The sequence below is a fragment of the Spodoptera frugiperda genome, chromosome 11 (assembly GCF_023101765.2).
Source record: "Spodoptera frugiperda isolate SF20-4 chromosome 11, AGI-APGP_CSIRO_Sfru_2.0, whole genome shotgun sequence".
Lineage (NCBI taxonomy): Eukaryota > Metazoa > Arthropoda > Insecta > Lepidoptera > Noctuidae > Spodoptera > Spodoptera frugiperda.
This window is the reverse complement of record NC_064222.1, coordinates 2,571,966-2,588,468: the sequence shown is the minus strand read 5'-3', so window position 1 is coordinate 2,588,468 and position 16,503 is coordinate 2,571,966. Positions and strand designations below refer to the sequence as shown.

At 35.1% G+C, this 16,503-nt stretch overlaps 3 protein-coding genes across 4 annotated transcripts in view; 2 read left to right on the top strand and 1 right to left on the bottom strand.

Moving 5' to 3' along the window:
• The window catches only part of LOC118274869 (uncharacterized), an 87,083-nt gene extending 83,306 nt beyond the window's left edge, over positions 1–3,777 (top strand). Inside the window, exon 4 of the mRNA XM_035592618.2 lies at positions 2,604–3,777. Coding sequence (XP_035448511.2) covers positions 2,604–3,208 — 605 coding nt within the window. The 3' untranslated portion in view covers positions 3,209–3,777. The remainder of the gene's footprint in view (positions 1–2,603) is intronic.
• LOC118274872 (phosphatidylethanolamine-binding protein homolog F40A3.3-like) overlaps positions 1–11,815 on the top strand; it is a 40,429-nt gene extending 28,614 nt beyond the window's left edge. The window contains exons 1-5 of one of the 2 annotated variants that reach the window (XM_050697005.1): positions 6,525–6,604; positions 8,496–8,582; positions 9,959–10,082; positions 10,559–10,772; positions 11,602–11,815. In XM_050697005.1, the coding sequence (XP_050552962.1) occupies positions 8,502–8,582; positions 9,959–10,082; positions 10,559–10,772; positions 11,602–11,740 (558 nt within the window). In that variant the 5' untranslated portion in view covers positions 6,525–6,604; positions 8,496–8,501 and the 3' untranslated portion in view covers positions 11,741–11,815. Of the gene's footprint in view, positions 1–6,524; positions 6,605–8,494; positions 8,583–9,958; positions 10,083–10,558; positions 10,773–11,601 lie in introns of those variants that run through there. The other variant, XM_050697006.1, reaches the window with a different exon arrangement.
• A 280-nt stretch (positions 11,816–12,095) lies between these two features.
• On the bottom strand, positions 12,096–15,696 carry LOC118274880 (protein D3-like). The gene is made up of 4 exons (XM_050696705.1): positions 15,532–15,696; positions 14,043–14,178; positions 13,267–13,486; positions 12,096–12,875 (listed from the first exon to the last, which is right to left on the bottom strand). The coding sequence occupies exons 1-4, from the start codon at positions 15,658–15,660 to the stop codon at positions 12,629–12,631; spliced, it is 732 nt and encodes a 243-aa protein (XP_050552662.1). The 5' UTR covers positions 15,661–15,696; the 3' UTR covers positions 12,096–12,628.
• Positions 15,697–16,503: the final 807 nt, after the last annotated feature.

The following is a 16,503-nucleotide window of genomic DNA, read 5'->3' as shown; positions in this document are numbered from 1 at the left end:
TAGACTTGGTATTGTAACAAAATTATATCGAAATAGAGCAAGCCTTTAGTAGAAAAGAATAGCGTGCTTTTAACACTAACTGCACGGTTGGCGCGGTGGCTGGGCAACAGGGTGCCGTACAACGTATAGCGTTTTTCATTCCCGAACACCTTTTTGTGTGATCCACAAATTGTTGTTTCGGGTCTGGGTATCATGTGCACGTGAAATTGTTTGTTTGTAAAAGCACCCACGATACAGGACAAAATTCTAGACTGGGGTAACCTTTAAAAAACATAGAAAGATATAGAAACGATGAATCTAAAAAAAGGAGTTTAATTTTCCTTCTATTATTATTTATGCTATTTATTTATTTCCTTATTGCCGCAATTAATAAACTATTGCACTTAATCCCAGTCCTTTTACGATCACAATAAGGATAATTGTTATAAAGTTATTTTCCTTCTTCATTTAAGTATAAGATTTTTACCTTATATTATACCTACTCAATGCAGGATATTACTAGTTGCTTATCAACTTATGAATCATGTTTCAAGAATATTGGAACACAACTGTTCATCTTTGAAGGGATTTTTCAGTATTTGTTACTGAAATTGTACAAGTAAACGGTAGTTCATAATACTTATGATGAATATGCATAATACTCATAACTCTTAATGAATGTTTTACTTTATTAAGTGCAAATGTAGGAAAATACGATACAATTTGAATTCCGTAAATTCGAAAAACCCAATTAGAGAAAAAAAAATACATTTGCATTAAATTCAAAATTCATTTTTATTAAAGTTAAATCCTTATACGCAGTCCAAATATCAAGGTTTTATTTTAATACAGCTGTACCTGATTGAAATTTCGAAGCTCATCTCAGCTTCGTTAAACTGAAGGTCACATTTTGTATCGGTCGACTTCAGAAGGCAAACTTGTGAAATAAATGAACTTTTAATATTTAACTACAAACACACTTGATGATGTTTCGAAGGTGATCTACGTTGGACCCAGTACGGACCCTTGCGGAACTCCTTAAACATTTGCACTGGGTGGTGATGTGATGGTGATGGAAGTTGGTGACGTCATTTAATTAGGAAAGATTATGGCTAATAGTAGTTATTAGATAATTCTAAACATGTACATAGGATTATTTATTTTCCAACGTCACGCCATTTATCCCCGAAGGGGTAGGCAGAGGTGCACATTACGGCACGTAATGCCGCTATGCAATGTACACCCACTTTTCACCATTTGTGCTATAATAAATCCCGTGTAATAGGGGATGAGCCTATTGCTATATACTCGGTACAATTCCAGACTCCGTACTACTACTGAGAAATTTTCGAAAAACCGAAAAAATACCAACAATATTTTGGCCGACCCGGGAATCAAACTCGAGACCCCAGGTTCGGCAGTCGCACTTACGGTCGCGAAAAATATTCAGTTTGATTAGTGAAGTGAATGATATTGTTAACAAGTCCCTTTAATTACTGAATCGATGTAACAATATGACTGAACATCTTTAGAACAATAAAATATCTTATTTTGACCTTGCCATTTCGAAGATATTTTGATTTATCTTGTACATCAATGATTTGATTGAGATCTGACAATCTCAGTGAATGCAATAAATTTTAATTGATATAACACGTTGAATGAAAGAATAATTATATGGATTGACGTCTAAAATGTCAATCTTTCTGCCTTATCTAGTTATGATATTATTACTTTTTTGACTTGCATTAGCGTTATGGATTCCAGACCATTCATAACTGTTATAAATGTTATGTAGAAATTCTCATCAATAACCTTAACAACGGATGCTAATAATAACTTTAAAAAAATCTTACCATCTCAAAGCAATTTCAAAGTGCTGTCTTCAATGGAATTCCTATCTTACGAACTTTAAAGCCCACGACTACAGACATTTACAGACATCATTAGAAAGTAAAGAATTCTACTTAGAAAATATACCACACATAATAATGTAGACAGTACTTACACGTTCAATCTATGCAAATAACTCCGTGGAATAGAAATTCTAACAAGATAAAAAAGAAAAGATAATTTATTAAAATTTACGTCAAAAAGTTTATCATTTTCCTGTAAACGGCATCCTCGGGCTGATCAGCTAGGTCATCGCCATCACTCATGTCTCGTCCCTCGCAAGCGCTTCGTATGCGCAGGAGTACGGAAGTGCGCGCGTGTTCCGAATTTTAACAAACAGCTGATGTAATGCTTGCATCCAATTCGGACTTATTTACATAGGTACATACAAATTACGCCGTTCTAATATATTTAATTCGGTTATATATCTTTATGGTTAAAATGTATTTTTGTATTCAAGTAATTTATCTTTAGTTTTGTAGGAAGTGGCGATTTATGTAACGTTATTTCTGATTCTTATATTTAAAGAACTGCTTTAAATTTTATTTTAATAAAGGCTTCAAGAACCACCTTATCTGGTGGCATTTAAATTAAAATAGGAGGGAAGCTCTATCGTGATAATGGTCTGACTTATACTCGTGATATTGCTCTTACATTAATTATGATTATCCTAAAAAATATTTGTATAATTAGTACAGTTTTAAAAACGACTTGTTTTTCTCTAATTCCAGTGACCGGCTACGAGTCTGACCGCGAAGAATGGAAGAGCAGCCGTTCCCAGTTCTCAACAACAGCGTTCGACAGCCTCGCCAGACCGACCAAGATGGCGATGGCACTCACGTTAAGAAAACCCCAAAGATTGGAGCCAGTTCCACAGTATTACAGAATGCCGAGCGAACAGAAGCCAAAACTAACACCAATGCCATTTAGACCGAACAACTTCCTCCAACGACCGCCTCGACTGCCGCGACCCAACCCTGACATGAAGAGGAACCTCCTCAGCACAGACCACAGAAAATTCACGTCACTCCAGAGTTTGGAGATACCTAAGAAATTAAGTGAACCGAAAAAACAACCGATGGATGTAAAGAAGAACAATTATTCAAACATTTCCCACAGAATCACCGGCTTGACGAATAAATTACGAGATTTGGGCAACCCTAGTAACACTCTTGGTAGATTTAAGGCTCAGTCTCACGGTGACGTGGCTAATTTGAAGCCTGTACTGAAGATGAATGGACAAGATGGAGCAAAGAGGTCAGTAGTCAGGACCTGCAGTGCCGAACCACCAAAGAAAGTAACGTTCAGCGCATTTGCTACGGTCCAAGTTGTGTAAGATGTATAGCTGATTTTGATATTAGTGGTACTGGTCTGATTTCACTAAAAATTTTTGGTCAGAACGAAACAAATGAAAAGCAATGAACGATAGGTGTATGTATATGGATTATAAAGTACGTAAGACCAAGTAAAAACTTTATACACAAAGATATAATGATAAAAGAATGTATAGTTATAATGAAGTATTTATAATAAAAGCAGTTGGAAATTCTTAGTGAGATCAGACTCAGTAAATTGATTGTAACATATTAATACAAGGACTGACTGATTATAAGAATATTATCGATCGTATCAATAGCTTGTAGATTATTGTCGGTCATCGTAAGTATATAGCGAGCTGGTCAGGCCGGGAACTCTGTGTAAATATAGTTTAAACAATGGCGTTTACAATAACGTGGAATTTTAATATTAAGCTTCTATTCTTTGTAATATATTCTACATTTTCAAAGATTCCCTTTTTCTCGATCCCTTTTTCGTTCATGTTTAATAACTCATTTGTCGGGTTCTTCATACATTTCCTGGTATTCAAATTATAAGATTTTTTAGGTTTACTTGTCATGGCAAAAATCTGCCTTCATGGCAAAAAAGAATAAGCACTATACGCTTAACGTACTACTCCTTCATTAAGAACCTGATAAAAAGATTTGATTATGATAATAAAACAGTAATCTCTTAATGAATGATTACGACAAAATTGATTCTGACTGTTCGTTCCTTAAAAGGTAGAAATCGTTTTTGAAAACGGGCATTATAGGAACTTGAAAGTTATTTATTATAATCTTCATTAGACAACTTATAGCACCTATATTTTTTTTTCATAACCAGCACAGTCAATCTGAAAATGAAATGCCACCAATCTTTATGTGGGAGATTGATGTCGGTCAGTTTCAAATTATACAAGTTATTCGACAAAAATATTTATTGTTATTTATTTATTCTGTGCGAATATAATATTATACACAGTAACGGCAATATAGGCTTCCATTGTTTTGTTCGATAGTTTTTGTTCGAGTACGTCCTATATTTACTTTACTGATTATATCAAAATGTAACAAGTTCATTTTATATCTAGTAGCAATATCGTCTTTATTTTTATTATAACAGAAGTATCAATATTGTTTGTAATTTATTTGTGGATGCAGGTCTCCCCGTGGCCTTTTCTTTCCTATTTTTCTAGTAGGGAATCTGACTAATAAAATTTTACTATACTTGATTTTTACTAAATATCGGTTTGTGTGTTTGTCATCAAGTATCTTTCTTAAAACTAATTCTATTTCTGACTAAAATGGTGGTTTATCTAAGAGTGAATATTCCTATAATTGAATTTGATTCAATCACATTTGATATAATTTAAATTTTGATTCAAATAATATTTTCGAATAATAAAAGTTTAATGTGGTTATCCTAGTCGATAAAATTTTTGGCATAAAATTATCTAAATAATTATTATGTCCTTTTGCTATTACCTAATTATATTAAAAACAAAATGCTTAAAGCCCTTTCCAAATATGTTTTTCTTTGTGTAATTTGTTTAAAATTTCATTTTTAATAGAAATAAGTTTTAATAATGAATAAGATTGTGTATATAATAATATTTTCATTTTATTTGATTTATTGTAATTAAATTAATATTTTAAGATTTTTTAAATATTTTTCTGAGTGTAACTTAGATACTGTAATTCATTTTATCACTAAATAATTGTAAAATTGTAACTACTGTAAGTATTACTTTAAAAATAAAAGTCATAATTAATTTGGCATAATAATTATTCGTATAAAATAATATTTCGAATAAGTTTGTAGGTAATAGTAGTAATTATTATTTGTGTGTGTATTAACGATAACGATGTTTGATTTATTTTGTTGTTACTATTTGTTTCGGCTGTTTGTATGTTTTTTTTTTTTTTTTTTTTTTTTTTTTTGTATTTTGTTCATCGAATACTCCGTCAATTGTCGAAATTTTCAAAATTATTTTTTTGTTCGCAAAGATAGTTCTGAGGTGGTCCCATTGTCACCAAGTTAGGATCTGATGATGGGATCTTAGAGAAATCGAGGGAACTCCTCAAATATTATAGGGAACTATATAGTGATTTTGGTATATTCATCTAGAATTGAAGCATTTACAGTCAAAAAGTAACCTTTGAAGAGGTGGAACTGATGAAGAAGACTAGAAATGGCCAATGGAACTTCATACTCACAAGAAATCACAATAAAGTTATACTCCGTCAATTGTCGACGGATTTTCAAAATTCTTTTTTTGTTCGAAAGTAGATAGTTCTTGGTCGTCCTAAGTCACCAAGTTATGATCTGATGATGGGATCTTAGAGAAATCGAGGGAACTCCTCAAATATTATAAGGAACTATATAGTGATTTTGGTATATTCATCTAGAATTGAAGGGTAACCTTTGAAGAGGTGGAACTGATGAAGAAGACCAGAAATGGCCAATGGAACTTCATACTCACATAGAAATCACAATAAAGTTAATTAAGTGACTGTGACAATACAAATAAATAAAGTAGTTATTGAAATAGAGAATTTCAACCGACTTTTTTAGTTGAGTATCGCAACTAAAAAGTGTGAAATAAAATACTTTTTACAAAAAAATAAACCGACTTCACTAAAAAAGTTAAAAATAACTTTAATTTCGGAAGTCGGTGTAACAAACAAATAATACCGAGAAACACCGACTTCCGAAATTAAAGTTATTTTTAACTTTTTTAGTGAAGTCGGTTTATTTTTTTGTAATGTTGTTACTATTTGTTTCATTAGGATTTGTTTTGAAAAATAAATAAATGTTTGTTTCTTAAAAATATTTTCTGTTGTTTTTTTCATTTATCAAGTGTGTTTCATTGTTCGAGTGTTCGCAAGTGCGACTGATGGGCAAAGGGGTATCGGATTCGATTCCCGGATCGGTCAAAGTATTACTCGTCTTTTCCTCTGCCCTTTCGAAGATAAAAAGGTGTGATAGTTCATAGGAACGAAAGCGACTACATTTCGATAGTTATAGGAAAACGAATACCATCACAACTAATGACAATAAGTACCTAAAGCAACACATTTATTGCCAAAATATTATCTCAACACACAAACAATGACATAATTATGTTATAACATATAATTATTTATGTCACAGTTATCACATCCGAGTCCAATGTCAGGGTTATCGCAAAATTATCGACTGCCACAATCGACGAGAAAAATGAACATTTTTATTAGCACTCCGTACAAATACTAACCTGAGCATTTTTTGTCCTATTCTTTTGTTCTTATGTAGAAAGAGAGAAAAGATCGGTTCACGTGAGCCCCGATAGTGGTGAATCGTGTTTGTGTTTCGTGAATTTCATGGAGTTTCCTATATACATTTAGTGCTGAAGAAGCCGTCGTGGAAACAGGTAGGTTTTTAGTGCTTCGCAATTATATGTTAAGTAGGTTATTATTTGTTTTATGTCTAGACTTTATTTTTGAGGGGGGAAAATCGTCCATAGACGTTGTCCCGCCTTGGGCGAAGCGAGAGGGATTGTCAGACTCTTACTGGCTAAAAACCACCCCGTTTCTACTCTTGCTTTTTGAGCCGGAGCCCCGGTAACCCGCAAGGTAGTCCGCAGTTTCTATCTAGACTAGGAAATCTAATTAGGACATTTAGTTTTATATCGAAATCAGAAATAGTGCTGTATTCATTAACGTTTTGTATCTAATAATAAGATATGTATTAGATAATATTTCTATGTATTTTATGGCATAAGATAAATTTGTTAAAAACTGCCACTAGCGGAGTGTTTTAGAATGAAACGCCGATAGGAAAAAATACCATCTGAGATATTGTGTGCAGTTATGTGGCATGATAAGACTTTACCTTCGGTATGAATAAATTATGAAATGCGTTATTGAGTTATAATGGAAGGCGCATAAAACAAGAAATTCAATCAGCTATGTCATATAGGCATCAAACACATAGCTTAAATATTAACAATGCGCAACACGAAATGGTAGAACTTAGTAAGTTAATATACTGAGGGATCCTCGACACCAGCAATTTATACTACGCTAACTCGAAATTTGGAAAAAACTTTTTTTATGCCAAGTTGCTTAAAATGTGTGTTTACATACGTCATAAAAAAATTGAGAAGAAATATGCAAAAATAAGAAAGTTACAAATCTTATAAAACGCTAAGTAAAGGTACTTTTTGAAATCACTCGATTTATATTACGCCAACTATTATTAGCGGAGTGTGCGCGGGAATCACTTTGGTCAAAGACCGTGCAACACTGCACTAACTCATAGTTAGCGTAGTTTAGTGCGTTCGTGTGTATACTTGTTCGTTTGTAAAATGAACGACTTAGCGACTTTTACATAGTAAATACTTATGTGTTAACGTATTAATTAGTTTATTAATGGTACGTTAACTATTCTTTTTGTGAGTAAGTACATGTTCTTTATAAAAATATTGAAATATGCATCAGATGATTGATCATGCACTACGACGTCCCGTACTACACTACGCTAACATAAGTTAGACGTGTATAAGATGTAATTTTTTTTATGAATTACGTTTATATACGGCTAACTTGCGCTAAATCAAAAAATAGAAATAATTAAGATAATATAAATATGAGATATTACAATGAATAAATTAAATATTAAGCATACCAAATTTCAAAAAAGTATCGTAATTAATGTAAAAGTTATCACGTTTTTCCCTTTAAACGCTTCTACTGTAAAGTACGCTTTTTGAGTTAGCGCAGTATAAATTGCTGGTGTCGCTTTGATCTAACATGGTGCTTACATAATACCTACATGACAATCTAAAAGAGTGCTTCTGTACAAGAAAATAATGTCCTTATTTCAATATTACTGAAATGTTCGATGCCATAAGTAAGACAGCAGCCGGTCACCCAACCACTGCGCCAACCATGCAGTCAATGGTTTGAAATTAGCTCTATTTGCGTCTAAAATGTAGGGAATTAATTGGTCTAGGTTTATACACCCTGTATTACCGTGTCTACTTATCTATAATATGTATAAAAATAAGTTAGGTTTTCCTTCTTGGCGCTATAACTTCAGAACGCGCGAACCCATTTCCACAGTTTTGCATTCGTTAGAAAGGTCTCGGGGTCCGTGAGGTTTATAGTACTGAAAATTCAGGAAAACAAGAAAAAAGCAGGAAAACAGGGAAAATCATTGGTGGTTAAATAAAAAAAACGGTTTGCTAGTATCAAATAAATTTGGTTTAAAAACTATGGCGAAAGTATTTAATAATTCCTTTTACATCTTGTTACCTCCAGGTCACCATGTCTCTAGTATCGAAAGCTTTTGAGGCGAGCAAGATCGTGCCCGATGTCATCCCGACACCACCCTCTGGTAACATCGAGGTAAAGAGTTTATTATACTACGTAACATCACGCCATTTATCTATTAAAAAAGAAAACGTTGCCCCACACTAGGATTTTCTCTTGTATCATGGGTGCGTTTAAAAAAAAACAAGTAAGTAAACATACTAATTCACATACACATTACGTCACGATCCGAATCACTTAAAGAGTTGCTCCGTGCGGGAATCGAAGAGATAGAACTTCATCGTAATCATCATAAATACATAGATTTAGTTATGAGACTTTTCGTCTTGACGCTTATCTCCCACTTACCTCTTTCGCTTTATCAACAGTCATCATCATGCATGCTAGTCATTTAAGGGTACTTCTTTAATATATCGCCTATCTGGTCGATATACATCCTTCTAAGGCGCTCTACCAACGACTCCATTCATATCATTATAAATATCAAGTTTATCTAAAAAGTGTTTTGTGAATTTTTTAGCAGAATATTGATTACATTTTGTTACCTATTTATCCCGAGTGAAAAATTCCATTATTACCGCTTATGTAACCACATCGGCTCATATCGGTATGAATATGAAAAAAAAACATCCATTAAATAGGTAGGTGTAATCTTTGTAGAGTATTAAACTCTGTATCGCAATGCATCATATTATATTTTATCACTTTGATGAAAAATCTGGTATTTTCTTACATGTGTTTGTTTATGTAATATTAGATATTACGTGAATAGGTACTCAATCTCGATAAATAAATATTGTTTGGTTGGTATTATTATTTAATTACTTTTCACGTTTTTATCTTTAACGTAATAATAATTAGTAATTATATAATTGTGATGAATTACTTCATTCAAATGATTAGCTAGCCATTTATTATCTTTAAGCTTGTTATTGCCCGACAATACCTAGATAAGTTAATAATTACTTAGGTACTCGAAATTTTTCAAACATACGAGGTACCTACATTACCTTCCCGCTCGCAGCTTCAACTGCCTGGTTATATCCATAATAAACTATACACTTAAACCTTTGTAAGAAATCCCACTATCTATACCTAGAAATTATATATCTACTTTTATTTGTATATAATTAAAAAGACGGATTTTTGAGTTGAATAATCGTTCATAGGTACAGACAGATAGATACGAAAAAGGAACTCCTAACATTTTTTATCATTAACCAAAAAATACCTTCCTTACATAATTATATTAATGGAGAAAATATCTACTATATAGTTTCGAGTCACAGAGAGACTATTCATCATGAGTAGCGTGCGCAGACACGGCGACGCGACGATGAGTAGGCTGCGCCACGTCTCACGATAGTTCTTATAAAAAATAATATCATTTGAATTGTAAGATTATCTTAAGTTTTCTAGATAGTTGTATTAATAGTTTTTATTATGTCCAGTTGAAGTACCCGAGCGGCGCAGTGGCCTCCCAGGGCAACGAGCTGACTCCCACCCAGGTGAAGGAACAGCCCAGCGTCTCCTATGAAGCCGACCCTAACGCTTTCTACACTCTTGTGTTCACTGGTAAGGCAGTTTTCCCTTTTATCTCCTTAACGTCTGGGGAATACGACCTGTAGCCTTAGTACGAGTTTGCTTTACGTTGAACGAAATGAAACGACAGCGCGTTCGGCGCTCTGATTGGCCGGTACGAATGAACCAACCAATCAGAGCCCCGAACGCGCTCTTGCTTCGATCTATTTAAATGTAAAACAAACTTGTACTAAAGCCTATGTATGTACTGTATCTTACAATTAAAATTAGTTGTGTTATAGTTGCGTTGTTTGTCTTATTGTTTTAACCAAATAGTTATAGTTTTCCGAGCTAAACTGTCTCTTACAATATCACAGAAACTTAATTTAGTTATTTGATGAACAAGGTCGTACTATTAGGGTGTATTAGGTAGGTATTAGGTAACACGCTAGTGAACTCGATCTCTCAATTGTTCACCTATAACCACCAACAGACCAGCATCTATACAAATTCAATTACATAATCTTCAGACCCTGACAACTACGACGGACCCGAGCCGGTGTACCGCGAGTGGCACCATTGGCTAGTCGGCAACATTCCCGGCAGTGACGTCAGCAAGGGAGAGGTGCTGTCAGGCTACATCGGGTCCGGCCCGCCAGAGGGCACTGGCATCCACAGATACGTCTACATCCTGTACAAACAGCCAGGCAAACTTAATTTTGATGAAAAGAGGCTGACTAACAAGTAAGTGACGTCATCTATTTATTATTAGCAATGGCTACTGATAACGCATATGAAATAGGTGGTTAGATGAGATTTTGAACATTGCATTTCCATTATAGCTTGATAACATAAAGTAATAAGGCTTTCATAAAGGTACGCTCGCGCCTGTGCATAGTATTGTAGCAATGTGCAAAATGCCAACATGTCTTATAATGACGAAATGGAATAAAATGTTATATTAAGAAGAAACCTTTGGCGCACTCAAGGATTTTCTTCTGTGTTCTAAATGCGTTTAAAAACATACAAGTTCACGTACGGCGCATTCCAATAAACTACCGATCGGTAAATTTGCTTACGAGCCGTAGAATTTTGACATAAGCTCCATACAAAATGTGTCAAAATTCTACGGCTCGTAGGCACATCTACCGATCCGTAGTTTATTGGAATGCGCCGGTAGACAATCTGACGGATGGATTTAACATGATTGAGACGTCATTTCAATTAATTACTTCGTCAAGTTCAATCTTGTGTAGATTAATGTAAATACAGTTATAAGCCGCTTCTCGAACGAATAAGTGGTCACACTAAAAGCCACTTCTCAAACAGAGAAGGTTCGAGCATTAATCACTTCACCATGCCTGCTCAATGGCGATGGCGATTTCAAATTTATACCTAGAAACTATAAGCCCAGGTTTCCTCATGATGTTTTCCTTCAACGTTTGACACCAGAAAGTAGGTACATATAACTGGGAAAAAGTCACATTGGTACTTGCCATTGGTAGGTTTCGAACAGTAAAACTCTCCGTTTTTAAAACATTTGTATAATATTCTTCTGTTTATTAATCACCAGATCTATCGACGGTCGTGCCGCATTCTCCACGAAGAAGTTTGCAGAGAAGTACAGCCTCGGCGCGCCTGTGGCCGGCAACTTCTACCGCGCACAGTTTGACGACTATGTCCCACTGCTGTACAAGAGCTTGGGTGTTTAAACTGATGTCAAGTTAATGTTATATGTAAATATTTTATTGTTTTGTACTAAGTATAATAAATTTGTGTGTGTTTAAGTTGGGGTTTTATTTCTATTTTCTACTAAAGGAGGAGAGAGTTACTATGGCGCTTTGTTCCAAATCTTAGTCCATTCAGAGTTATTCTTTATTAAACACGGCGGGGACCTACCAGCCGATTGCCCGGAGCGGCGAAATTGAGGGGCGGCAAAATTGAATAAATTCTGGAAAGGTGTCATACTCACAAGGAGGTAAGTAAATAAAAATGCCATAGTTTATTGAAACCTGTATACTTTTTGGTTATTTATTTATGTAATCAGGGTGAGTTGGTGCTAATGACATTTATCAAAGTTTACTACTAGTTACCATTTAGTAACATACATAGTCTTAGAAGATATTTTGACGTGTAAATATTAAGTAATTTTAGTGTAAATGCTAATGAAATGAGACAATGAGATAATACTTTATTTAGTGTATAAGTACAAGCAATTATAAAGAAATGAAAACAAATGAAAAAAATTTCGAGTGTCGCATGTCAGTATTTTTACCGTAAAAAGTTGTGAGATCCATATAAAACTAAGTCGGTTATTTTATTTAGTCCCTACTTAAGGGACCTTCTGTCTTAAGTTATTATGTAAATTGTGATCATATCAATATTGCATTTATTTTGCGTATTAAATAAAACAGATCGTCTTGGTCGTACAGTGTATGTACATTTGTGTTGTACCTTCGACTTTTTATTTTAATTTGTACACACTACCTATTTATTTGTTGGTAAATTTACAATTTTTAGGTACAATACCAATTTGAATACAAACAACACGTCTATATAGCATATTACTTATTAAGAATAGTAGCAGGCAAATCCTCGATTTAATTTATCGCTTTAAAAATGAACATTATGCAACTTAAGAATAAGATTAAATTCAGGTTGAACATTGTGGAAGCGGCGGCGGCAGCCGGTGGACTATCTTCAGTAACTTCACCCTTCAATTGTCTATGTAGGATTGGCACGTAGTCATCATATTGAGCTTGAAAGAAGTCACCAGCTATGGGGTCCTCTAGGTTGAATTTCTTGGCGAAATCGACAGCAGAAAATGACACACGATTGGCTGATGTTCTGTAAAAATACGTGATTTATGTGTAAAAGTGAGGTGGACGAAGGTTTATTAACACTACAGGGAAATATTAAGCAATACGGTTTGTCCGTAATTATTCGAGAATGTTACTCGACTAGTTTCGGGTTACGGTAAGGGCTCATAATCACGAGTAGCATATGCGACATTGCTGCAGTTTAACGGCTAAAGATTAAGATCCACTGTTGTTAAATTAACTACTTCGAGCAGTTACAGACGTATAGGTACCTAAAAGTGTAATCTTGTAACCATACTTGCAGAAATAAATATTATTTATCATACTAAGCCGTGCTGCTTACTTATTCTAATGTGTCTCACGATAGTTACAATACAGAAACTTTGAAAATCTAAGAATATCCATACTGGTTTACTAACCTGTTCGAAGATACAGGAGCTCCTGTAAACTCCATCAGCCCTGGTTGTTCGTATACTAGGAACACGTATCTGTGCAACCCTGTGCCATTCGGAGGGCCAGCCCCCACGTACTCCACGAGGGTGTCTCCTCTATTGGGGATGTAGATGCCAGGGATGTTCACTACCAGCCAGTGTAACCAGGAGCGGTATGTCGGGGCCTGTCGGGTTGGTGCGTCAGGATCTGGGGAAATGTAGGGGTTTATTGTACCTTTATAATCGTCATGAGTCCACTGCTGAATAAAACTCTATTAACACATTAAACGCCGTGGTGGTCACCGGTGACCGACGTTAGCGGAGGATTTGCCTTCAACAGTTTTCTATTGGCAGTCAAAGACTTAAAAGGAATTGTCATAATCTTCGCACTTGTTAGGTCATTTGGGGATCGCAGATAAGTTTTTTTTTATTTATTTATTCAATTTGAGCTAAAACTACCATTGTACATGGTTTCTTCTTAACCGACGCAGGAACCCTGTAATGGGTTATTACATGTTGCATTTTTTTTTTGGGGCGAATATCATCCAATGACTTCTCCTGTCTTATGTGAGGCTGTTTTTAAGGGGCTAGAGGAAGTTTCAGACTCTAACTGACTAAAAACTACCCCATTATTACTCCTGCTCTTCAAGCCGGCTACCCTGTAACCCACTACGTAGTCCGCAGTTCCACGTCATGTTGCATAGCTATCATTATAAAATAATTATTCAATTAAAATATATTATCGTAATTATTCTGAAACTCACCAATCATCATGAGAGTATAATATTTGGCGGTAGTGTAGCTCCATAGCACCCATATAGGCGGGTTCCTGACTTCACTCGGAGTCAGTACGTTGCCTTCTCCTGTCCTCACAAAGTTGTTGTTCATTTCAAACAGCACCTGAATTAAATAATTAATTTGTTAGATTAAAAGATGTAAATAATAATTGCATTAACATAGTGCCTAGAACTTTTGAGTGAGCAAGCATATATTTTTGTTACGTTGACTATGAAAATATCTCTACATAAAACAATTAGCTTCTGCCAGCGGCTTTGCCCGCGGTCCCATGGGATAAAAAGTATCCTATCACCCAAGTCAGCTCATACACTGTCTGTATACCTACCAAATTTTATCAAAATTCGTTCAGCAGTTTTTGCCTGATTGGCGGACAAACTTCCACATTTATAAAATTAGTGTGATATCCCATTTATAATTTTATAGTTTAAATGCAAGCTTCGGTATTGCAATTATTAGAAAATGCTGCTGCTGCTCATCATCATCATCAACAGCCTGTTAAGTGGCCACTGCTAACCAAAGCCTTCTTCTCATCCGTACGAGAAGGAGCCTTTGGCTTCTTCTCCGTAGAAGGTTTGAGCATTAATCACCACACTTGCTAATGGCAATTTCAAGCTTATATTCTGAGAGATCTAGATACTTTAGTCTGCTGTCACCACAAGAGATAAAATTAATTCAAATGTGCAAAGAATTCAGATTAAATTCTCAGCTAAATGCTCTACAAATATAAATATACTGCGTCGTAGTGTACGCTAATTGGACAAGCAATAAAATGTTCTGAGATAACCTTTTTATTTTGCATCATTTGTTTCCATGCGAATCATAACTATGAAACATTACATAACGTAACATCACACCTGTAGTTACTTGACGGGGTAAGTAGAGATGCGCACTACTCATGATAAATGAACCTTCATTTACATTTCTTTGGCCGTATTCGTAACATGTACCAACGTCTCATATAGGTAACAGAAGAGGAGAACTTTCACTTAATAAATTCGGAATAAAAATAAAAAACGTCGAATGTCACCCTGATCAAATTAGTTCTCATTATGAAATGGGTGTGATTAATACAGAGTACAATCAAATGTTTACTGATCCCGTCACAACCACAATCTGATCAAAAAATATCTGAAGAACCCGGTCATCGGGACTTTTTTCACACGCTGAAAATGAACCAATCGCCGCCGCCCATGGACATCCGAAACACCGGAGGCGTTACAAGTGTGTTGCTGGCCTTTTGGGGGTTAGGAATTTAAGGGTTGTTGGGGAATCGGGATTGGAAAGAGGGGTAATTGACCTTAGATACATTTTAAACTGTGATCTCCAACCTGCTTGCTAATCATGGAGATTATGACCAACCAATTTTGTAGAGGAAGCTCATAGTCCAGCAGTCGACTCTCACGGGCTGTTCACGATGATGAACCAAAATAAAAGTCAAAGATTATAATAACTTACATCAGCCCTATCCGATGGGGCGACAGGTATCACATCAGGCACCAATTCGTTGCTAATAAAAGAATAAGTCACATTTGCTTTAGCAAAATTATTTGCAAATGCAAGTAAAACCACGCAACACCACTTCATCTTGATATCAAGCCACTAATGTGCGAAATGAGCCGAGATTATCTATAAAGGCTATATTTGTTTACACTTATTTACCTAAATACTCGAAATTGTACATTATGAAGGCATGTTAAGGCTTAAAGATAAATGTACCTAATGGTTTGCTAATTATGACTATTCGGGTGACTTTTTCTGGAATGCTTTTTTAACTTCGTCCTGCAATAAATTTTACTGTAATGCGTAGCTTTGTATTGTTGTTATGGGCTTGAACGATAGTTTCTGTACTAATCATTAGGCCAACATTTTGACTAAGGTGAAGAATTTGTAAACTCTTCTCGTATGGATTTTGACCGTGCTACGAACTACGCGCTACGGACTACGCGCTACGGATTACGCGCTACGGACTATGCGCGACATACTACGCGCTACGAGCTACGACTTTAGTGTTCGTAGGCATCATAACATTGTACTTCCTTTCTCTAGGATAAAAACCATCAAATGCACAATAAGTCGGTCGGTTCTCGGTTACAAATCGGTCTTACTTCCAAAGGTGAACTCGTTTAAACAAACAAACAAAATTATCAGTTTTATTACTTTTTAAGTTATAGTCTATTTATAATACTCTTGTGCACTGTAATAAATCATAACTGATATCATTAATGTGAGAGTACTAAAGCGTGTTTGCCACGATTTTACTCCTAAACTACGTGGCCAATTTTGATGGGATTTGTCAAAGAGATAAGGAAGAGTGAACGAACACTGCATTGAGAGTCACCTCTACCTGCCTATCAGGGAATAAAAGTTATGACATAATATTATGAAACACCTATAAAGTACTTAACGTTGCAAGCGTTCATAGGCCAC